General features: G+C 45.5%; 1 protein-coding gene across 1 annotated transcript in view; it reads left to right on the top strand.

The window, feature by feature from the left end:
* Positions 1 to 25,854, top strand: part of LOC126162938 (serpin B6-like) — a 113,171-nt gene that overhangs the window by 63,140 nt on the left and 24,177 nt on the right. The window contains exon 7 of the mRNA XM_049919767.1: positions 5,396 to 5,534. Within this exon, the coding sequence (XP_049775724.1) occupies positions 5,396 to 5,534 (139 nt within the window). The remainder of the gene's footprint in view (positions 1 to 5,395; positions 5,535 to 25,854) is intronic.

The raw sequence follows: 25,854 nt of genomic DNA, 5'->3' as shown, positions 1-25,854 counted from the left end.
ATGTTTGACTCTGTTGACGGAGCCACAACCTCACCTCTGCTTCATCACTATCATAGTCAAGTCCTTGAAGGTGTTTTTCAAATTCTGTAAAGATGAGGGTGATCACATGAAGGATGATCGATGACAGTAAACCCAAGGCGTCAGATTGTTGCAGACGTCGCAAACCTTGTGTGTTCTGTTATTGTAGTGCTGAAGGGGAGGTTACATCACCTAAGAACTTTTCTGCGGTTAGGAACTCGATCACAGCGCGCTGTTTCTTACGCACCGACACAGTTACGTTACACACAGCCGTGTAACACGCTACAATTTGGAGTCCTCTAGCGGCAGAGAGTAGCAACTAACGTCAGCGAAGGATCATGTTGATGATGATGATGTTTGGGTTGTGGGGCGCTCAACCACACGGTTATCAGAGCCCATACAAATGGCCAACTTTTGCTCAGTCCAATCTCGGCACTTTCATAAATGATGATCAAATGATGACAACACAAACACGCAGGTATCTCGAGGCAGGTGAAAATCCCTGACCCTGCCGGGAATCGAACCCGGGGCTCCGTGCTCGGGAAGCGAGAACGCTACCGCGAGACCACGAGCTGTGGACGTCAGCGAAGGGAAGGCCGTCAACCGAGTATTATGCATGGCATGTAATACCTCAATCGATATTGAGAACAGAATAAAAAATTTGGAGACATTACTTTTCAGAACGCCCTCGTAGATTACAGACACTCCACATTTTGGGGGAATTACTAAGTTCAGTGGCAGGAAGAACAGGACTTGTGGTCAGATGAGTATATGGGTGTAGATACAAAATCACGTAGGGGTGATTCAGGAGTAGGTATAATAATGAATAAAAAAATAGAAATGTGGGTATGCTAATATGAACAGCCTTATCGTAGCAGAGACAGACACGAAGGCAATACCCTCCACAATCGTACGAGTTTCTACGCCAACGAGCTCTGCAGATGATGAAGAGATTGAAGAAATGTATGATGAGATAACAGAAATTATTTATGTAGTCAAGGGAGACAAAAATGTAATTGTGTTGGAGGGCTATAATTTGATAGAAAGAAAAGGAAGAGAAGGAAAAATAGTAGGTAAATGAAGAATGGCGGAAAGGAATGAAAGAGGAAGCCGTCTAGTAGAATTTTGCACAAAGCATAATTTGATCATCGCTAACACTTCATTCATGAATCATGAAAGAAGGCTGCGTACGAGGAAGAGACTAGGAGAAACTGGAAGGTTTAAGATTATTTAGTAGCGAGACAGAGATTTTGGAACCAGATTCTAGTGTGTAACAAATTTCTAGGGGCATATGGGGACTCTGACAACAATTTATTAGCTATGAATTATAGATTAAAACTGAAGAAATTGCAAAAATCTAGCAAGTTAAGGAGATGGGACCTAGATAAGAATCGGAGATTGTTGATAGTTTCAGAGGGGGCTTTAGGCAAAGATTATCTGCAACAAGGTAAAGGAATATACACTACTTACCATTAAAATTGCTACACCACGAAGATGACGTGCTACAGACGCGAAATTTAACCGACAGGAAGAAGATGCTGTGATATGCAAATGATCAGCTTTTCAGAGCATTCACACAAGGTTGGCACCGGTGGCGACACCTACACCGTGCTCACATGAGGAAAGTTTCCAACCGATTTCTCATACACAAACAGCAGTTGACCGGAGTTGACTGGTGAAACGTTGTTGTGATGCCTCGTGTAAGGAGGAGAAATGCGTACCATCACGTTTCCGACTTTGATACAGTTCGGATTGTAGCCTATCGCGATTGCGATTTATCGTATCGCGACATCGCTGCTCGCGTTGGTTGAGATCCAATGACTGTTAGCAGAATATGGAATCGGTGGGTTCAGGAGGGTAATACGGAACGCCGTGCTGTATCCCAACGGTCTCGTATCACTAGCAGTCGAGATGACAGGCTTCTTATCCGCATGGCTGTAAGGGATCGTGCAGCTACGTCTCGATCCCTGAGTCAACAGATGGGGACGTTTGCAAGACAACAACCATCTGTGCGAACAGTTCGACGTCGTTTGCAGCAGCATGGACTATCAACTCGGAGAGCATGGCTGCGGTTACCCTTGACGCTGCATCACAGACAGGAGCGCCTGCGATGGTGTACTCAACGACGAACCTGGGTGCACGAATGGCAAAACGTCATTTTTTCGGATGAATCCAGGTTCTGTTTACAGCATCATGATGGTCGCATAGGTGTTTGGCGACATCGCGGTGAACGCACATTGGAAGCGTGTATTCGTCATCGCCATACTCGCGTATCATCCGGCGTGTTGGTATGGGGTGCCATTGGTTACACGTCTCGGTCACCTCTTGTTCACATTGACGGCACTTTGAACAGTGGATGTTACATTTCAGGTGTGTTACGACCCGTGGCTCTACCCTTCATTCGATCCTTGAGAAACCCTACATTTCAGTAGGATAATGCACGACCGCATGTTGCAGGTCCTGTACGGGCCTTTCTGGATACAGAAAATGTTCGAATGCTTCCCTGGCCAGCACATTCTCCAGATCTCTCAGCAACTGAAAACGTCTGGTCAATGGTGGCCGAGCAACTGGCTCGTCACAATACGTCAGTCACTACTCTTGATGAACTGTGGTATCGTGTTGAAGCTGCATGGGCAGCTGTACCTGTACACGCCATCCAAGCTCTGTTTGACTCAATGCTCAGGCGTATCAAGGTGGTTATCACGGCCAGTGATGGTTGTTCTGGGTACTGATTTGTCAGGATCTATGCACCCAAACTGCATGAAAATGTAATCACATGTCAGTTCTAATATCATATATTTGTCCAATGAATACCCTTTATCATCTGCATTTCTTCTTGGTGTAGCAATTTTAATGGCCAGAAGTGTAGTAGGATACGAATGGAGAGCTTTAAGAGTTGAAATGGTGAAGGCAGCAGAGACTGAAACAAGTAAAACAATAGGGTCTTGTATAAATCCTTGGGTAGCACAGGAGATATTGAAATTAATTGAAGAAAAGAGAAAATTGAAAAATGTGACAAATAAAGCAGGCGAAAGGGAATGCAAAGATCTAATAAATGAGACTGATGGGAAGTGAAAACTGGCTAAGCAGGAGTGGCTAGTAGACAAATGTAAAGATATATAAGTATAAAACTAAAGGAAAGATAGATACTGCTGATAGGAAAACTAAGGAGACCTTTCGAAAAATAGGAGTAGCTGTACGAATACTAAGCAAAGAAGGGAAAGCTGAAAGGTGGAAGGAATATATATGCAGACTGTACAGTGGAGATGAAACTGAAGACAGTATTATAGGAAGGGAAGAGAACGTAAATGAAGATGAGACAGGAGAAATGATACGGCGAGAGAAATTTGACAGAGCAGTGAAAGACCTGAGCCAGAACTACTTATATCCTTCGGAGAACTAACCATTACAGAACTATTCCATGTGATCTGCAACATGTAAGAAACAGTAGAAATTTCCTCAGACTTAAAATAATAATAATAATAATTCCATTTCCAAGGAAAACACGTAATGACAGGTGTGAATGAACCATTAGTTTAGTAAAATCATGGTTTTAAAATACGTACTAACGCGAATTATTTACTGATGGGTGGAAAAAATGGTAGAAGCCATCCTAGGGGGAAGATTAGTTTGGGTACCGGAGAAATGTAGAACACTCGAGGCAATAATGACCCTACGAAACGTCTTCGAAGACAGATTAAGGAAAGGCAAATCTATCTTTGTAACTTTTGTAGATTTGACAGTGTTGGCTGGAACATACACTTTGAAATTCTGAAGGTAGCAGAGAGCGAAAAGTTATGTATCTTGTACATGAAGCAGACGGCAGTTATAAGAGTCGAGAGGATGAAAGAGAAGTGGTGGCTGGGAAGGGAGTGGGATAGTAATCTAGCCCCGAAGTTTTTCAGCTATACATTGAGCGAGCAGTAATGGAAGCCAATGAAAAATTTTGAGAATGAATGAAAGTTCATAAAAACTTTGAGATTTGTCGATAAAATTGTGATTTTACGAGAAACAGCAAAGGACGTGAAAGCGCAGTTTAACGGAATGGACAGTATCTGAAAGAAGGCTATAAGATGAATATCAACAAAAGCAAAACAAGCATAATGGAATGTAGCAGAATTAAATCAGGAATTAGATTATCAAACGAGACTCTAAAAGTAGTAGATGAGTTTTGCTGTTTGGGCAGAAAATAACTGATGATGGCCGAAGTACGGAGGATGTAAAATGTAGACTGCCAATAGCAAGAAAAGCGTTTCTGAAGAAGAGAAATTTGTTAACAACGAATGTAAATTTGCCGGGCAGTCTTTTCTGAAAGTATTTGTTTAGAGTGTCACCTTCCATGAAAGTGAAACGTGGACGATAAACAGTTCAGACAAGAAGAGAATACAATGTGGTACTACAGAAGAATGTAGAAAATACTCGTACAATCATTTGATCATGTAACTGAGCAGAATGGGGGTAAAAGAAACTTGACTAGAGGAAGGAATCAGTTAATAGGAAACATGAGGGCATCAGCAGCAAAGTGTTGGAGGGAATTATGGGGGGTAAAAATCGTAGATGGAGATCAAGAGATTTTCAGGATGTAGGTTGCAGTAGTTATTTGGAGATGGTGGCTTGCACAGTGTAGAGTAGCATGGAGAGTTGAATCAAATTAGTCTTCGGACTGAAGGCCAATTCAAAATCATCATCATCATCAACAACAACAACAACGCATGATGTTCATGTCTACTCAAAGAAAGGAAAGGTGAACGTGAATCTGTTACGAGAAGGGACCGTGGCGTCTGCATTGGTTTGAAGTAATGCTACGGAGCTATTGTACTGTACATTTATCATTTCTTTTACCTAAAGATTATTAGCAGATTTGCATGTGGAAATACTTTCTACTACACGAATGACTGAGTAACCCCTTGGAGTTTGCTTGACAACCCAGACGGAATTTCTTCCTTAATTACATTCAATGTGAAGTGCTGTTCCGTATGTAATACTGGTGCTGTGAAAATGAGATAAGAGAGGGATTTAAATCCTACGCCGGTACAGCCAAAATTGTCCACATTCAAAACGTCTCATTCCAATAAAAGTTACAGGTAATTTATGCCCACTTTGGTCACGTGAAAGCTATGAGCAGACGTGGTTCAGATATACTAAATACGCTGCTAAGCAAGTAGAACATAATTGTAGTGATATCATCCTTTCATTTCATGCAAACGTTTGACGTATTCTCCGCTGAACAATCTGCCATTGTCAGAAATTTGTTAATCTTATTTTTCAGTGAACTTACAACTTTTATTGTCATTTCAGATAACATGTCTTATCCAAGGAAGCGACGACGAATGTACACGAAAATCGTGCTCTGAAATAATGATCTTTTCAATTTCAGCTTGGAATGACTGAAATGTTCAGTGAGGAGGATGCTGATTTTTCTGGAATTAGCAAGAAACGGCTTAAAGTGAATGCAGTATACCACAAAGCTTTCATAGAGATTAACGAAGAGGGCACTGAGGCTGCTGCGGCAACTGGTAAGTCACCTGCTGCCCAAGAAGAAACCAGAAAAGCTCTCGTAATAGTTATTTTTGGAAACTGTCTCGCTTCCCTTACGTCTTTTTTCTCTAACCCAGAAAAGAAAGAAATGATAAGAAAATTGGGACTTCTACTTATTTAAACGTAATTATGATTTTATCTGTCTATCTTTTAGGTGAACATTTCTCAACATACACAGACAATTATGTGTGTAGTTACATGCTAATATTACAATTCAAATGGCAAGTTATGGATTGTGTATCGTTAAAATTTATCAACTACTCACTATAATTATTTAATTTAAGTTTCATATTTCAGGCAGACAAATGGCCATGCGAGAATGTGTTTCTTTAATTATAATTGTACATAAAGAGATGGACGAGAAACGTTATAAGCACTATTGGAACCCATACTGGGAACGAGAGAGCGAATGAACTGTTTTATACAGCTTATTATCACATAGTAATATACTGAAGACATTCTGTGTCCAGGAAACGCTTAGAGAATAGTATAGGCTTGGAGAATACTAATAGTATGGGGAAGGTATCTGGTTAAGGGAATTCTTACTCCTGTGTACGGACGACGCGACTAGTTTGCTTCTGGCTACCAGAATGTCTATTGAGAAAACGTATTACACAGATCGCAATAACGTAACGAGGTCACACTAACACTACGTTAATTATTGACATGGAAGAAACCTGAGCCAAGTAGTACCGTCTCAGATTCAATAAATTATGAAAAGTAAAACAAGTCAGTAACAGGCGATGGTGCAACGTTACCGACGACTTTCTTTTTCTACTGACCCAGGTATATTAAACAGGACTCACCGACAAGTGTGGAGATAAATTTAGAGAAAGGAATTATCAGGAAGAAGGAGGTACATTCGCATTAATAAGAGGAATGTCAGACAGTAAGTTTTACATCTCAGACATGAGATCTACCGACTAGAATAATTTGCAGAAAACAGAAAGAATATTTCGAGTGATTGTGGCCGATAAATCGGGGGAAGTAAATACAAGAGGGAAAAAATTTCTATCTTACACTTAATAATGCAAGAGTAAAGGAAATAAAGTGTAACTTTATTGTGTGCATGGACTCAGAAGAGGTTCAAAGCGCTCTGGGCACTATGGGACTTAACAACGGAGGTCATCAGTCCCCTAGAACTTAGAACTACTTAAACCTAACTAACCTAAGGACATCACACACATCCATGCCCGAGTCAGGATTCGAACCTGCGACCGTAGCAGTCGCGCGGTTCCAGACTGAAGCGCCTAGAATCCTTCGGCCACCGCGGCCGGCTTTAGGAAAGGGCATCCACGCTTTATAGTGTAATAAGATGTTAGAAATAAAGTATAGAAAGATAAGAAAGTCTCAGTTGTTACAATTAACAAAAACCGGTAACGATTAATGAAAGTGAAATACGAAGAAGAGAAAGTAAACATTAGAAATGTTTAAGGGATACTCCTTATAGCCTTTGATGATATACTGATACACAAGGAAAGAATTCCTCAAACATCTATACTTAGTAAAACTGGTGCACCTAGCCAGCAGCTGGTAAAATACCTGTAACACGTTCTTAGCTAATATGTGAGGAAGTGCGAACACACATTGACAACTCCGCCGATTTTTACAGCGCCTCAGTCTATTGCAGCTCCAGGATACGGATGTTATGGTCAGTTTCGATGTAGTCTCCCTCTTTACGAGAGTTCCACTTTCTGATTCCTCGGAACTCAAGGCGGAAGAATTAGACGATTGTTTCACAGGACTCTTTAGGCACGTTCTGACAACTTATTTCCTGTTCGGGAGGAAATATTATGTTCAAACAGACGGCGTGGCGATAGGTAGTACATTTTCGCTTTTGAAGCAATGGCACTAGAATTCAACAAGTTGAAACCCACGGGTTTCTATTGGTATGTGAACGACAGTTTTGTCTTGAGGCCACATGGTGCGGAAAAACTCGAAGACTTCCAGGAACATTTAAACTCTGTGCATTGTAGTATAAAATATTACGGCGCGACTTGAAAAAGAGGGCGAAATACCTTTACTCGACGTTTTAGTTAAGACTGGACGGATCCGTGGGTCCGTGTAAACAGAGAAACTAAACACGCTGACCTCTGACCTGCATCTCCACGCCTCGAGCCATCACCACCCGTCACAAAGAAAGTCGATGCTGAAGACTGCTCCATACGGCTCGAACGTTTTTAGGCAAGGGTAGCCTTACCGGAGAACTGCAACACCAACGACGGGCGTTCTGAAGGAATAGGTTGTCAGAGCATCAAACGGAGAGGCCGATGCAGTGAAAATCAAGAACACACTACTGGCCATTAAAATTGCTACACCACGAAGATGATGTTCTACAGACGCGAAATTTAACCGACAGGAAGAAGATGCTGTGATACGAAAATGATTAGCTTTTCAGAGCATTCACACAAGGTTGGCGCCGGTGGCGACACCTACAACGTGCTCACATGAGGAAAGTTTCCAACCGATTTCTCATACATAAACAGCAGTTGACCGGCGTTGCCTGGCGAAACGTTGTTGTGATGCCTCGTGTAAGGAGGAGAAATGCGTACCATCACGTTTCCGACTTTGATAAAGGTCGGATTGTAGCCTATCGCGATTGCGGTTTATCGTATCGCGACATTGCTGCTCGCGTTGGTTGAGATCCAATGACTGATAGCAAAATATGGAATCGGTGGGTTCAGGAGGGTAATACGGAACGCCGTGCTGTATCCCAACAGCCTCGTATCACTAGCAGTCGAGATGACAGGCATCTTATCCGCATGGCTGTAACGCATCGTGGAGCCACGTCTCGATCCCTGAGACAACAGATGGGGACATTTGCAAGACAACAACCATCTGCAGGAACAGTTCGACGACGTTTGCAGCAGCATGGACTATCAGCTCGGGGACCACGGCTGCAGTTACCCTTGACGCTGCATCACAGACAGGAGCGGCTGCGATGTGTACTCAACGACGAACCTGGGAGCACGAATGGCAAAACGCCATTTTTTCGGATGAATCCAGGTTCTGTTTACAGCATCATGATGGTCGCATCCGTGTTTGGCGACATCATACTAGCGTATCGCCCGGCATGATGGTATGGGGTGCCATTGGTTACACGTCTCGGTCACCTCTTGTTCGCAATGACGGCACTTTGAACACTGGACGTTACATTTCAGATGTGTTACGACCCGTGGCTGTACCCTTCGTTCGATCCCTGCAAAACCCTACATTTCAGCAGGATAATGAACGACCTCATATTGCAGGTCCTGTAGGGGCCTTGCTGGATACAGAAAATATTCGACTGCTGCCCTGGCGAGCACATTCTCCAGATCTCTCACCAACGGAAAACGTCTGGTCAATGGTGGTTGAGCAACTGGCTCGTCACAATACGCCAGTCACTACTCTTGATGAACTGTGGTATCGTGTTGAAGCTGCATGAGCAGCTATACCTGTACACGCCATCCAAGCTCTGTTTGAGTCAATTTCCAGGTGTATCAAGGCCGTTATTACAGCCCGAGGTGGATGTTCCGGGTACTGATTTCTCAGGATCTATGCACCCAAATTGCGTGAAAATGTAATCACATATCAGTTTTAGGATAATATATTTGTCCAATAAATATATCTGCATTTCTTCTTGGTGTGGCAATTTTAAAGGCCAGTAGTGTACATGAGAAAGGGGTTGAGGCAGTGCGAGGAAGAGAAACCAAAAATTATTTATCTGCCTTAGGGTGGTCCAATATCCGGAAAGATCGCTATACTCTGAAAACGTGGAATCCAGTGTATTTATTTCCTTTCAACTTATATAAAAAGCATTCTTTATAACTAGGTCTTTGAAAGCAATGCAAATCTCTCATGTCTTATGTTGGGCCGACGATCAGATGAGTCGAGGGGAGATGCAAGGAACGTCAGTGGCCCACCAGACTCAAACAACGAAGCAAATCAGCTGTCGCCGACCACTGCCTCGAATATAATCATGAAATGAAATATGATGAGACTAATATGATGGTGCAGAATCCAAGTTTCAGGGACAACGTAATTAAGGAGTTGTGGGGTCGCGGATGGAAAATTTAATTTCTATTGTTGCCGTTCTCAACACAGGCTCTCTAACTACAATGTTGGCGTCCAGAAAGTGATTAGCAAAAACGTGATGCCTGCAACTGAATTTCACTGTGCCCACTCTGATGGAGAAATAAAGTTATTGATCATTGGAGTTCATTACTCTGAGGACTTAGGATGGTGTCTGGGATTCACAGAAAATGCAGTTTACTATAACAATTTTCACTATATTCTGAAAACGATAAAGCGTGAAGTTCCAAATAAATATTTAACCAAGTAATGCTACTATCAGTTATTGTACTATCAGAGCTGTTCAGAGTGTATTGTGCGGATCCTTTTATCCCTAGATAACGAAATTGTTCAATAACCTTATCGATGTAAATGTTCTAAGTGAATGCTCGCCAAAATTTGATGTTAATACTCATCAACCGCCACGCTAGTAATGGTAGAAGGTCTGTCCTGCGGCGACATGTGAAAATACGTCATACGCAAACTGCGAATAAATCACTGGAGTCGTTACGCAATTAACACTTTACCCCAATGCCAAGTCATTGCTACGTGCATACCGAGTTACATAATACGGCATGCAAGGTTGCTCCTTGTAACTGCACAGACGCGACGCGGCTTCCGACACGGAGTGCGCGCTTATACGAATCTAGAAGAGAACTGGGGCCTGACTCTAGCTCGCAGCGCTCTTATTTATATAGCCGCGGTGCGGACCGCCGAAGGCGCAACCGACAACATTTGCCTTCCTACATAGCCACTCGGCTAGTAAAGCACCACTTTAAGTTACTAAAATAATTAATTGCTTCATTTGCTGAAGGCCAATGAAGCTCTCAATTTAATTGTACAATCAGCACACAGGTAAGTGTCTGTTGATTCGGATGTGGCTATGTTAAATACTTTTGGCGAGAGAATTATTTTAGTTGTACTGCACGCAATAGATGAGCTCTGAACTTGCCCTTTGGAGAGACGCTACAGCTATAGTTTTGTAGCTACCTTTTTGAAACTTCTCACATCTTTGTTATTACAGCGTATCTCCACTATACCTACATCTAAACATCCTAGCTTTATCTAATCGCTTACTTAATCTATCTTGCTTCCATACTCTTAGGACACAAAAGCAGAAAATCATGAATTTTAATCAAAATATTACTTTGTGAGATCCAGCATGCTGTTTCCATTAAATAACAATAAAAAAGAATCCGAATATAAATTTTGAAGTTTCTAGCTCCTTCCTGTTGCGCCAATGATTTTTTACGTAAAACGTCCAAATTTCGAAAACTGTTCAAGTTACTAAACTGAAACTTAACACATTATCATTTTAGCATAATTCCTGACATGCTATTAACTTTTCAGATTATTTACTTTACTTTTAAGGTATTGCGCAGCATTCGTGACGTCATTGCTAGTTTCAGGGGTCTGGTCTGACACAATGGAAAGCATATGAATTCTATATGGCGTGAGTAGGCTGCTTCGCTACAGAGTCTATCAGGAAACCTAATAAACAGGAATGGAGGTTTCACTTTAAATAAGGCTTGGGGTTCGGCACTCAATTTATTGAAATTTCGCACATCACGTACATCAGAGTTGGAAAGCGCTGAGGGAAGTTGCGTTTCACGGACTATCATTTTGTGTCCTGTGAAACAAAAGAACATCAAAGGGCGCAGTGGACGTCAGGAAGCAAACTTCTCTATAGTGACGTAAGACCAACAATAGGTCTACCCGGGGGGGGGGGGGGGGGGTGGCCGAGGGGAGACTCCCACTGCGTGAAGTCAGGATAGCAGCTGGGTACCTGAGAACCGTCTCTGACGCTAGTAAATTATTCTCGAAGTTCAATTATTTATTAACCATGTTTACAATTGTGTTGTTCCACACTGGCCTTGTAGCTGATGCCTCATTCAGCTACGTGTTGGGTTCCCACTGACGGCTGTCGGGTCAGCTCCTCGTCTGCAGGCCCAGGCGAAGGGTGAGTGACCTCGCGCTGCCCACGCGGCTACGGTCCAGCACGAATGGTGTCGTACTAGCTGCCGGAGCGTGTTAGATCCCACTGCGAACTCTTTGTTGACCTCCGATGACCCATCCGCGATGTGGTGTTGTTGGAAGTCGTGTTGTCAAAAAAAAAAAAAAAAAAAAAATGGTTCAAATGGCTCTGAGCACTATGGGACTCAACTGCTGTGGTCATAAGTCCCCTAGAACTTAGAACTACTTAAACCTAACTAACCTAAGGACAGCACACAACACCCAGCCATCACGAGGCAGAGAAAATCCCTGACCCCCCGGGAATTGAACCCGGGAACCCGGGTGTGGGAAGCGAGAATGCTACCGCACGACCACGAGATGCGGGCTGTCGTGTTGTCCATCGGTCTCCTTCCTACTGGCCGGGTAGGTTTCAGCACCGGAGGCGCCCAAGTGTTGAACAGTAACGTGGACCCCACGAGGCCCTGCTGCCGCTTTCCGCGCTCCGAGATGTGGTGTTGTCGGAAGACAGTCTTCTTCTCCATCAGCAATGGTAGGCGGCGAGCGGTATGAAGTTCATCAGGTGAAGACCGTCATCTCAGTACATCTTCGGCTGGTTTGTACACTATAACAGAGTATCTAGGACATAGATACGCTACAGTATCGGTATCATGGAATCGACTGCTGTTACTGTGAACGATATCGTTCCGAGTGATCAACTCCTTGAGAGCTGGAAAGCTCAGGTATTTAAAAGGATCTAACTTGAGGCTATGACGTAATCCTCGGTTCATAATGACTGCATGTGTCTTTCTGCTATATTCGCTTAACAGGCTCTTAACTGCTGTGCAGCTTCCCTGATATGAGCTACCGGATATGCGTGAGCTAACGAATATGCATGTCACATTTCCGTTGGTTTGCTGTTCCCTGCTGTTTTCTGCTGAGCTCGTCCTCTTCTCTCTTGGTGGGATGTTGTAAGGTGATGAGGCTGGACCCATTTGCGACATACCACTTATCTCCTGGTTCCGTTCTACCTCTGGCGTGATCACACTTTGTTTTGTAACCCGCCTGGAAGGCAGCGCGTGGGTTGGATCAGGAAAAGGTAAAACACGTCGGTACTGCAGTATGAATTTAAATCCCCTTTACTCAAGCAACAAGAATACATAACTTGCAAGGTCGTGCGAAGTTGACGCGAAGTGTCCTGGCTGGCTGCACCTGATGAAATGGGCTGACTCTGTAGGGATGTTTGTAGAGCTGCACAGCACCAGCTAGAGGGCGCTGACGTCGGTGTCTCGTGGTAGTGCCAACCTTTGAAACTATGCCGTGGCATCATTGATACCACACTTTGACTGTGGCAAGGTGAATGAGTTTTAATAAAATTTTCTAATTTTCAGCACCTTACTATTCTCTGACGTAACAGCTCACAGGCTGGTTGGTGTCTAGACAGCAAAACTCACAGCATCTGAATAAGACGGTTGAGTCGGTCGTCGAAATGTTGTGCAGAAAGTGGAAACAACAGCGTAATGTCTATGATCGAACTTTTGGTGAATTTTGACTCATCAGATTATTTCTAGTTTCCATCCACAAACGGTTGCAAAACGGTTCCCTTTTAAGACGTTCAACAGTTTATAATTTCCTTGGAGACTTATTAACGTCATAATAATTAAATTTATGTGTGCATGTATGTTTATTAAACCAGGGACCTAGAAACGACAGACAGTCTTCGTCCCACCACCGTAGCTCCCAGTGTTTCACATCCCCACAACAGGCGACAGCAGTCCACCCAGCACACCGCTGCCCCACACCGAACCCATGGTTATTGTGTGGTTTGGCCCCCAGTGGACACCGAGCGAGGTGGCGCAGTGGTTAGCACACTGAATTCGCATTCGGGAGGACGATGGTTCAATCCTGCATCTGGCCGTACTGATTTAGGTTTTACGTGATTTCCCTAAATCGCTCCAGGCAAATGCTGGGATGGTTCCTTTGAAAGGGCACGGCCAACTTCCTTTCCCATCCTTCCCTAATCTGATGAGACCGATGACCTCGCAGTCTGGTCTCCTCCCCCAAACAACCCAACCCAACCCCAGTGGACACCCCACTGGGAATGTCTCATACCAGATGAGTGTGACCCCAAGCGTTTGTGTGGTAGAGTAATTATGGTGTACGAGTATGTGGAGACAGTGTTTGTTCTCATTGACGGCACTTTCCACAGTGGACGTTAGATTTCAGATGTGTTACGACCCATGGCTCTACCCTTCATTCAATCCCGAGAGGTCTAAGGCGCTGCAGTCATGGACTGTGCGGCTGGCCCCGGTGGAGGTTCGAGTCCTCCTCGGGAATGGGTGTGTTTTTGTCCTTAGGATAATTTAGGTTAAGTAGTGTGTAAGGTTAGGGACTGATGTCCTTAGCAGTTAAGTCCCATAAGATTTCACACACATTTGAACGTTTTTGAACCTTCATTCGATCCCTGCGAAACCCTACATTTCAGCAGGATAATGCACGACCGCGTATTGCAGCTCGTGTACGGGCCCTTCTGGATACAGAAAATGTTCGACTGCTTGCCCTGGCCAGCACATTCTCCAGATCTCTCACCAACTGAAAACGTCTGGTCAATGGTGGCCGAGCAACTGGCTGAACACAATACGCCAGTCACTACTCTTGATGAACTGTGGTATCGTGTTGAAGCTGCATGGGCAGCTGTACCTGTACACGCCATCCAAGCTCTGTTTGACTCATTGCCCAGGCGTATCAAGGCCGTTATTACGGCCATAGGTGGTTGTTCTGGGTACTGATTTCTGAGGATCTATGCACCCAAACTGCGTGAAAATGTAATCACATGTCAGTTCTAGTATAATATATTTGTCCAAAGAATACCCGTTTATCATCTGCATTTCTTCTTGGTGTAGCATTTTTAATGGCCAGTAGTGTATTTAGTACAATTCTTTTGTTATTTCGCTGTCATAGTGCAGCACAGGCCAGACTCTGTCTCCCGCATAGCGTTCTTTAATTTAGCTGCCACCAGGCGGAAGCACATGCGCTTTGCCTTCGATTCTGGCCCACAGATGGCATAAGCGTCCACTTTCTGTACCGTTGCGCCTTGACTATGCCTGGCATTCACTAGACAGCACGTTGTCACATTGCAAGCTGTCTAGTAACAAATGATCTAGGTGAATACTTTTAAACTGTTCTGGTCTATTTACCAACATCAGTCTATTATTAGCACTAATTGTTTCAATCACTTTTAGTAGAACGTAAAACCAGTCAAAGTTCGAAATTTATACTTTTCATTCTTTTGACGACTAGTTTCTGGCCGAGACCGATTTTAAAATAATCGTAACAAAGCCGAAAATGACATTTCCGAAAATGTCGAAAATATGCCATGAACATTTACAGCGCATTCAGTTAACCAGAGCCTAGTCATCAAAACAATCAAAATACAGAGTAACTACTTTAAACACTCCGGAGGCTCCGGCTGATTCCGCTAGTAGACTGCGGTGGCGTCGTTGCGACATGTTATGCCAGCCGACTGGTGGCGCTATCTGTGCGTGCAATAAAAGTGTGTACTCGAACCGGCTGCAGACATGCGATCATTGTAGGCAAAACCACCGCTTCCTTCCGCCTCCTTGATTTCTATCTCCCCATCTATGGCCGTCCTATCGCTCTCACTCCCACCCTGAAGTACCTTGGCGTCACCCTCGACCGTCGCCTCTCCTGGACTCCCCATCTCCGGACAATCCAAGCCAAGGCACGCTCCCAACTCCGTCTCCTCAAGCTCCTCTCCGGCCGTACATGGGGTCTGGACCCCTCCACCATCCTCCACACCTATAAATCCCTCACCCGCCCTATCCTTTGTTACGCCCATCCGGCTTGGATCTCCACCCTCCCTACCTTTTACAAATCCCTCCAAATCCTTGAACGCCATGCTCTCCGGCTCACCTATCGCATCTGTCTCCGCTCCCCCACGCGGATCCTGTACGATCTCATCCCCTTCCCTCATCTCCTCCTTTTCCTTGAAAGGATACGGATCCTGTACACCTCCAGCAAACTCGATCCTCCTCACCCGCTAGTCTCCCCGCTCCTCTCCCACCCCCACCCACTGCCGTGCCTGTATTCCCACGTCCCTCCCGGTCTCCATCTCTCCAACCTCCTTACCCTCTCCCAAGGTGGCTTTTGTCAGCTTCCCCTCTCTGATGATGCCCTCCTCCCCTCCATCTACCCCTCCTATCAATTTTGATCCTGCCCCCCCCACTTCCGGTGTCCTTTCCTTTAGGCACCCTCCCTCCCTTCTCTTCCCTTCCTCTCTCTTTCCTTTCCCCCCGTCCCCTCCCTCCACCACTCTTCCCCCGGGCTCTCCCTCCCCCTTCCAGTGGCATCTCTGCTCTCCCCTCTCGCTCTCCCACTCCCCTTCCTCCTCCTCCTCTCTTGGCAGGTCCCCGGACTCGCACACGCACAGTGAACATTCGCGCGCCGGAGATCATCGCCATCAGTGTCTCGTGTGAGTGCCTTCGTTTGTGTTTAGTGTTTGTTCGCCGTCACGCCACCACTGTTCACGTGTGCCGTCGCCATCGTCCATGTTTTGTGCGCCGTGTCAACTAGTGTTAGTGATGTTTCTCGTCCAGCGTGAACGGCTCCATGTTTTTTTGTTTTTTATTGTCTACATTTTTTTGCCCGCCATTTTGATTGTATTCTCTGTGCCACCTATATGTATTACTTCTTGTAAAACTCAAGGCTGAAGAGCGGCGTACTCTGCTGCTGACAGCCCGCCTTGTGTAAGGTGCTCAAAATAACAATAAAGAAAAAAAAAACCGGCCGCAGGTTGACAAGACTGTTACTTCATTCATTGTCAACCTCGGGACGCGTTTTGATGGAGGGGAGGGGGGGAGGGGAGGTAGAGCCGCAGGTGCCAGTGAAAAAGCAGGGGCCACATCTGCAGCCTATGCCGAGCTCGTGCCGCGCCCCGACATCCGTCTTGCTAATGGTCGGTAACATCGGCCGAAAAACCAGCCACAGAGCGCGCATCCACGCCCGGAGACGGAACAACTTCTACCATCGGTGAAGGCGCGACTGCCGGGCGCAGGGGAGCCATCTCTTGCGTCCTGGGCAGCGTTGGGGGCGAAGGCGGCGGCGCATCGGTGGTCATTGGCCCTGGCGGTGCACGATTTTGAGTTGACTGTATAATAACAAGACATGTACGGGTATAAACGGACGTCACAGAAAAAAAAGTGTGCTTTCTGTGAGATTTCAAGCCACACATCGTTTACGTTAGTTGCTTTTAATTTTGTTTCTTTCTTTAAACGATATACAGGGTGAACAGTATGTAAACCGACAAGCTCTGGGAGGTTGCAGGGGACATCAAAAGAAAGATTTTCCCCTGATGTAATTTTTTCCTATGAGCATTATTTAAACCAGTGGAGGCCGTATTACGCTCTTCAGTTGTTAGAGATCGTATTATGCTCTTCAGTTGTAGGCAACTGCTGACCACCCGTGTAGTAGTGCACTGTCTCTGTTTTACTAGTGGAGCGATACACCTTGAGTGAGTACGCTGATATGGTTGGTGCGTGCTACGTAACGCACCACAACGGACGAGCTGCACAGCGGGTTTATCAACAAAAATATCCTAATCGCCGTATCCCGCATCATACGATCTTTGCTGCTATGTACCAACGTCTGCGTGAGTCCCGGTCATTTAGCAGATTACCTGGACAGAGACGCCATCGCACGGTAAGAACGCTGCAATTTGAGGAAGCTGTCTTGCAGCATGTGGAGCGGGATCCTTCAATCAGCACTCGCGCAATTGCACGTAACATGGGGACAAATCAGACGAATGTAAGAACAGTCCTTCGAGAGCAATTGTGACGTCCATTTCACTTTCAGCGTGTCCACAACCTGGAACCAGTTGATTATCCATCCAGAGCACAATTTTCGCAGTGGTACCTGGAACAGTGTGAAATGCATCCTACATTTCCATGCTCTGTGTTGTTTACCGATGATGCAAAGTTCGGACGTGATGGAGTCTTCAACACTCACTATTCCCATGTTTGGAGTGGGGATAACCCACATGCCACAGATACTAGCGCTCATCTAGTGCGGTTCTTCGTTAATGTGTGGGTCGGTGTTGCTGGGGACTGTTTAATTGGGCCGTATCTGCTACCTAGGCCATTAAATGGCAGGCGCCATTACAATTTTCTCGGCAGAGCATTGCCAGAATTTTTGGAAGACGTCCCGCTCCCTACAAGACAACGCATGTGGTTCCAACATGACAGGCCGCCAGCACATTTCAGCCGTCGTGTGCGTCGATTCCTGGACCGACGGTTTCCAGAAACGTGGATTTGCAGAGGTGGTCCTGTAGCATGGCCTGCTCGATCCCCAGAAATGTCCCCTCTGGACTTTTTTGTGTGGGGAGAGACGCGCAACCCTGTTTAAGCAACTCTTGTTGCATCAGAAGAGGATCTGGTTGCCCGGATAGTAGCAGCAGCAGGAACAATTCAGGATACTCCCGGGGTTTTTGCCTGTGTGAGACAGAACATGATCCGACGGTGTAACCTTTGTTTACGTGTCAATGGAGGCATTTTTGAAAATCTACTGTAATTGAAATTGGGTTGTGTTAATCTGTTGTCTCTTCGTCATAAAAAAATGGAAAAGTGTTTGTTGGTTTAATTGATTTGCCGCCAGAGAAATCTACCTCTACTGGTATAATACTCCTCATAGGAAAAATGACATTATGGAAAAATATTTGTTTTGATGTCCCCTACAACCTCCCAGAGTTTGTCGGTTTAAATATTTTTCACCCTGTACACTAAAGATGGAAGCCAGCACAAACATTATATCTGCCATATCACTAGCTGTAAATGCAAAAACAGTTATGCGGACGGACTGAAACAGTATTACGAGAGGACTTGAGAAAGTAAGTTACACACGTCACTGCACGCTAAGACCACTGCGCAACAAGAATGGTGCATTGTCAGAAAGGATTACATGTTCTGGGTTTCCTGCAGACGCAGTCCCGCTGCGGTACAGATAACAGGTGCGTCACAGTAGGCAATCAAAGTGGCGTGGCAACTGGAAACGTATTCAAAAGTTGAAGTACACAGGACACTAAGATTCTTGCTGGCAAAACGTCTAAACTGTAAACAGATCCATTTGCAAAAATTAGGCGGTATGTGGACAAAATGCAACGATGCTTCCAGTCGTAGTGAGATGGTGCAAACAATGTGACCAAGGCCGTACAGATGAGTGTGATGTTCATAGAATGAAGGCTTTCATGGCAGGTGTTGTCATCACTTAACACTTCCGGGTTAGAAATCTCCCCTGATGTTTTGCCTTCGACTGCGGAAGACATCTTCCGAGGACTACAGGCGAACTGCAACGAGAGCGCGAGTGAACGCCGTATATACACTACTGGAAATTAAAACTGCTACACCAAGAAGAAATGCAGACGATAAACGGGTATTCACTGGACAAATATATTATACTAGAGCTGACATCTGATTACATTTTCACGCTAGTTGGGTGCATAGATCCTGAGAAATCAGTACCCAGAACAACCACCTCTAGCCGTAATAACGGCCTACCCATGCAGATTCAACACTATACCACAGTTCATCGAGAGTAGTGACTGGCGTATTGTGACGAGCCAGTTGCTCGGCCACCATTGACCAGACGTTTTCAATAGGTGAGAGATCTGGAGAATGTGCTGGTCAGGGCAGCAGTCCAACATTTTCTGTATCCAGAAAGGCCCGTACAGGACCTGCAACATACGGTCATGCATTATCATGCCGAAATGTAGGGTTTCGCAGGGATCGAATGAATGGTAGAGCCACGGGTCGTAACACATCTGAAATGTAACGTCCATTGTTCAAAGTGCCGTCAATGTGAACAAGAGGTGACCGAGACGTGTAACCAATGGCACCCCATACCATCACGCCGGGTGATACGCCAGTATGGCGATGACGAATACACGCTTCCAATGAGCGTTCACCGCGATGTCGCCAAACACGGATGCGACCATCATGATGCCGTAAACAGAATCTGGATTCATCCGAAGAAATGACGTTTTGCCATTCGTGCACCTAGGTTCGTCGTTGAGTACACCATCGCAGGCGCTCCTGTCTGTGATGCAGCGTCAAGTGCAACCGCAGCCGTGGTCCCCGAGCTGATAGTCCATGCTGCTGGAAACGTCGTCGAACTGTTCGTGCAGATGGTGGTTGTCTTGCAAACGTCCCAATCTGTTGACTCAGGGATCGAGACGTGGCTGCACGATCCGTTATAGCCATGCGGATAAGATGCCTGTCATCTCGACTGCTAGTGATACGAGGCCGTTGGGATCCAGCACGGCGTTCCGTATTACCCTCCTGAACCCACCGATTCCATATTCTTCTACCAGTCATTGGATCTCGACCAACGAGAGCAGCAATGTCGCGATACGATAAAGCGGAATCGCGATAGGCTACAATCCGAACTGTATCAAAGTCGGAAACGTGATGGTACACATTTCTCCTCCTTACACGAGGCATCACAACAACGTTTCACCAGGCAACGCCGGTCAACTGCTGTTTGTGTTTGAGAAATCGGTTTGAAACTTTCCTCATGTCAGCACGTTGTAGGTGTCGCCACCGGCGCCAACGTTGTGTGAATGCTCTGAAAAGCTAATCATTTACATATCACAGCATCTTCTTTCTGTCGGTTAAATTTCGATTCTATAGCACGTCACCTTCGTGGTGTAGCAATTTTAATGGGCAGTAGTGTATAATCCATCCAGAGGGCGCCGCTGTCGATCACATGACGTCGGCTGTGCTATGACCTCTGATATTGCCAACTGTCTCAATTGAAAGTAATCGATTGTAACGCTGTTGCTGCAATGTTGACATCCATATCTCATCCAGATTTTCTATTAAAATTATTGCAGTGTTTGGCAATGTCAATGGCCTCTCTGTACATTCGCGCATAATAATGCGACGTCTTTGCTATGACGGTCGTCTCACTAAACTTTATTTCATGATCACCTTCCTGAAACACGTGTTCCGCTACAGCCGATTTATCAATATGTCCCAGACGGGTGCTGATGCTTCTTTTTGTTGTGCCTATATAGACCTTCCCACAACTGTACGGAATTTTATAGACACCTGGTGTAGCTAGAGGATGTCGTTTATCTTTTAAAGATCTTAATCATTCTTTTTTTATTTTCGTGATGGGTCTGAAAACAGTTTCCACATAGTACTTGCTTAAGATTTTTCCAATGCGGTCAGTGACCTTACTGATAAATGGTAAGAACACTTTCCCCTTGGGTTGGTGTCGATCCTCGTCCGTCCTGGTTGTCAGTCTAGGGCGTAGTGCACGATCTGTCTCTCTGTTGGAATACCTATTCTTCTTGAAGGTCGGCCTAAGGTGTTCAATCTCATCATCCAAGTGAGCTGGTTCACATATTTTGTGCGCCCTGTCAATGTTTTAATCACTCCTCTTTTATGTCTTGGGTGGTGGTTAGAATCTTTCTGCAGATTACATTCAATTGAGTCATCATGCACCATTGGTAAGAGACTATCAGTAGAAGGACTAGGGAATTGTCGTCCCATGTTTAGGCTGCCGTTTAATACCACATACAAACAACTGCTTTTGCGGTGGTGCCTTAACCGGTAAGCGTACACTGCTGGTGAATGACGTCACATCGTGTTCTGCGACGAATTGCTGTTTCACGCTACCCAGGATGACCAACGTCGGCGAGTATGGTGGTGAGCTAGCGAGAGTCCCATTCTACCAACGTTTTTAAATGGCACTGCCGTGTTACTCAAAGCGCCGTGATCTGGGCTGCCAGCTCATAGTGACTCAGGGAACTCTGATGTCATAATGGTGCATTGTGGATATCCTGCGTCCTTGTGTGTTGTCCCTCATGCGACAGTGTCGTGGTGCAGTTTTTCAACAGGACGGTGCTCGTCCATGTGTGTCACGTGTCTGTGAACTGCCTGTGTGATATTGAAGTATTCCCATAGCCACCAAGCCTTCCAGATCTGTCCCTGATGGAATACACTTGAGACCAGGTCAGATGTCAATTCTGTCCCAATACCAAGCATATCAAGGACCAGTTACAATAGTTGTGGTCCAGATTGCCTCAGGAGAAGATACAACGATTTTATGATGCCCTTCCTAGCCGAATTAGTGCACGCATCCAGGCTGGAGGATGTGCATCGTCATACCGATAAGTGGGCTCATACTACCAAGTTCTTTATCAGTGTCACTCGATTTTGCACAGTAATCTACACTAATCAGCCAGAACATTACGAGCACTTACCTAATAGCCGGTATATCCATCTTTGGCACGGATATCACCGACAAGACGACGCATCGTGGCATGGAAGCAGTGAGGCGTTGGTCGGTCGCTGGAGACTGTTGGCACACACGTCACCGAATTCCAATGAATTCCAGGTAGGGGGCGGTGAGTTCTGAAGCGATGTTGAATCGCATTCCAGATGTGTTCGATTGGGTTCAGATCTGGCGAGTTTCGGGAGCCAGCACATCAATTGGAACTCGCCACTGTGTTCCTCGAAACCACACCGTCACACTCTTGACCTTGTGACATGGCGCATTATCTTGCTGAAAAATGCCACTGCCGTCAGGATACAAGATCGATATGAAGGGGTGTAGGTGGTCTGCAACCACTCTGCGATACTCCTTAGCTATCATGGTGGTTTGCACGAGCTCCACGTGAACCAAGGATGCCTACGTGAATGTTCCTCAGAGCATAATGGAGCCGTCACCAACCTGTCTCCGTCTTGCAGCACAGGTGTCAAGGAGCTGTTCCCTTAGAAGAGTACGAACTCACGACTTCCCATCTACTTGATGAAGAACGTCCAGTGCCGATGGTCACGTGCCCGTTTCAGTCGTAGTCGCCAATGTCGTGGTGTTAACATTGGCACATGCATGGGTCATCGGCTGTGGAGGCCCATCGTTAGCAGTGTTGTAGCAGCCCTTTTTCTGTTTTCGCTTTTCCGTCTAATAGCTGAAAGTTTGATTTTATTTTTTACACATTGACTGTCATTGAAGGGTTTTACTTTTATTTATTATTGTCCTGGCTAAGTATCAGTTTGATTACTTTTAAAACCTAATGTTAAACATGGGTCACTACACGTATAGTCTTCCCAACTCTGAGAGAAACAGCTTTAGTAGCTTTACTACCAATGTTTACAGACGACGATACTTTCACCTTTCGTTCAGTTGTTTTAGTTACGGATCGCTAGTTTGTTCTTGGCATAACGTTTATTAATCTAAGTTAAATTAATGTTCAAGACTTGTATTATGTTTCAAATTAACAACATCAGTTTATTGACAAGAATTATTAATAAATAGATTCACTCATACGATCTCATTCAAAGACGTTCTTTAATTAGATGTCTAAGTAGGATTCCCGCTAGATGTTAGATAATATCGTGTCACTTTCGGTAAATAAGTTATTTCTGTTTAATATCTGCAAACTGTCATTAACTATAATCACTAGTCGCGTGAAGTTAAAGTTTCCCACTATCACAATTCAAAGTCCGAATGTGGTTAAAAGTCTCAGTTCAGAGATTACTATTCACCTTCCCGTTTATCTAATCTGATAAATGTCCAAATTAAAGTCTTGAATTGACAATCCTCAAAAACAATCTCGTCACGATCTATTCTTGATCCCCGTTTGATAAAGTCCCAATTGTTGTTCTCTAAAGCTGTACGTCCTAAATAACTTCCGAACTAGAGCAGACTAGAGACTGGAGTATCGTAATTACAACGTATGGCTATTTATACTTTAATAAACACTATCTTTGGTGTCCCAGACCTACGTTATATGACTATAATATTGATTTTCTTACGTATTGGAATAACTAATATTTTAATATTTTCTACTGTTTTTCCCCCTTCCCATGTTTCTAAAATTTATAATTAAATTTTCCTTTTCTTTTCTTTTGCTTTCTATACTAGATATTTCCCTCTATTTGTTTTTTATTTATTTCTCGTAATAACTACTTGTGGAGGGACTTGGGTCATTTTGTGAATTGATATTTTAAGGCCATGGGAGCTAATTTGGGAGCTATTTTTGTTTTTTCAACACCGAGAGGCGACGTATGTGTTACAGTGTTCTGTGTGTATTCAGACATACTTGTGCTCTACCCAGCATTAACGTCTGATGTTAGTTCCGCCACAGTTTGCCGCGTGTCCGTTTTACCAGTCTGCCCAGCCTACGACGCCCAACATTTGTAATGACGGGTGACGACCCAATTTCATATCTTGATATCGTTTCATCTTGGTTTCGCCACGTGTTGAAGCCACTCCCACATCACTCCTCGAACATCCGACAAGTGCAGCTTCCGAAATGCTCTTGCCGAGCCTTCTAACTATCACAATCTGGCCTCAGTCAAACTCAAATACACTCCTGGAAATTGAAATAAGAACACCGTGAATTCATTGTCCCAGGAAGGGGAAACTTTATTGACACATTCCTGGGGTCAGATACATCACATGATCACACTGACAGAACCACAGGCACATAGACACAGGCAACAGAGCATGCACAATGTCGGCACTAGTACAGTGTATATCCACCTTTCGCAGCAATGCAGGCTGCTATTCTCCCATGGAGACGATCGTAGAGATGCTGGATGTAGTCCTGTGGAACGGCTTGCCATGCCATTTCCACCTGGCGCCTCAGTTGGACCAGCGTTCGTGCTGGACGTGCAGACCGCGTGAGACGACGCTTCATCCAGTCCCAAACATGCTCAATGGGGGACAGATCCGGAGATCTTGCTGGCCAGGGTAGTTGACTTACACCTTCTAGAGCACGTTGGGTGGCACGGGATACATGCGGACGTGCATTGTCCTGTTGGAACAGCAAGTTCCCTTGCCGGTCTAGGAATGGTAGAACGATGGGTTCGATGACGGTTTGGATGTACCGTTCACTATTCAGTGTCCCCTCGACGATCACCAGTGGTGTACGGCCAGTGTAGGAGATCGCTCCCCACACCATGATGCCGGGTGTTGGCCCTGTGTGCCTCGGTCGTATGCAGTCCTGATTGTGGCGCTCACCTGCACGGCGCCAAACACGCATACGACCATCATTTGGCACCAAGGCGGAAGCGACTCTCATCGCTGAAGACGACACGTCTCCATTCGTCCCTCCATTCACGCCTATCGCGACACCACTGGAGGCGGGCTGCACGATGTTGGGGCGTGAGCGGAAGACGGCCTAACGGTGGGACCGTAGCCCAGCTTCATGGAGACGGTTGCGAATGGTCCTCGCCGATACCCCAGGAGCAACAGTGTTCCTAATTTGCTGGGAAGTGGCGGTGCTGTCCCCTACGGCACTGCGTAGGATCCTACGGTCTTGGCGTGCATCCGTGCGTCGCTGCGGTCCGGTCCCAGGTCGACGGGCACGTGCACCTTCCGCCGACCACTGACGACAACATCGATGTACTGTGGAGACCTCACGCCCCACGTGTTGAGCAATTCGGCGGTACGTCCACCCGGCCTCCCGCATGCCCACTATACGCCCTCGCTCAAAGTCCGTCAACTGCACATACGGTTCACGTCCACGCTGTCGCGGCATGCTACCAGTGTTAAAGACTGCGATGGAGCTCCGTATGCCACGGCAAACTGGCTGACACTGACGGCGGCGGTGCACAAATGCTGCGCAGCTAGCGCCATTCGACGGCCAACACCGCGGTTCCTGGTGTGTCCGCTGTGCCGTGCGTGTGATCATTGCTTGTACAGCCCTCTCGCAGTGTCCGGAGCAAGTATGGTGGGTCTGACACACCGGTGTCAATGTGTTCTTTTTTCCATTTCCAGGAGTGTAGATTTCTTGTCTTCCGCACCCTACACACGGTCACCACGCTCAATGGTAGTACATGCACTGTGCATGTGTCTGAATAGTCGGGCGACGCAGCTGTCTGCTGGACGGGTTTCTATCGATAGTAGGTCGGTGGTCATCATGTTCTGGCTGATTAGTGTATTGAATAAGGTCAAATATCTTCTCAAACCACGATGCAACATTAACTGTCGTATATTTTGCTGCCGCTCGACGAATTAGCAACGGCCACTGCACTTCAGCCACCAATTTTGGAAACATGCCGAGAGGAGTTTAGGAAAGTCCGCCTACTAATTTTAATTTCTGCTTAGTGTGACGGATACATGCGGGCGAGTTAAACGAGTAGCATCCGACAGCACACACTCTGTATTGATTGCTACAAGAACACAAGCTAGCAGTGTACCGTTCTATGGGAACTTTTGCTGGCATCCCCTGGAATCATTACTGTTAAAAGAACGCCAGGCTACGTAAGTCCA

This window comes from Schistocerca cancellata, chromosome 2, assembly GCF_023864275.1.
Source record: "Schistocerca cancellata isolate TAMUIC-IGC-003103 chromosome 2, iqSchCanc2.1, whole genome shotgun sequence".
Classification (NCBI taxonomy): domain Eukaryota; kingdom Metazoa; phylum Arthropoda; class Insecta; order Orthoptera; family Acrididae; genus Schistocerca; species Schistocerca cancellata.
This window is presented reverse-complemented; position numbering and strand designations above follow the sequence as displayed.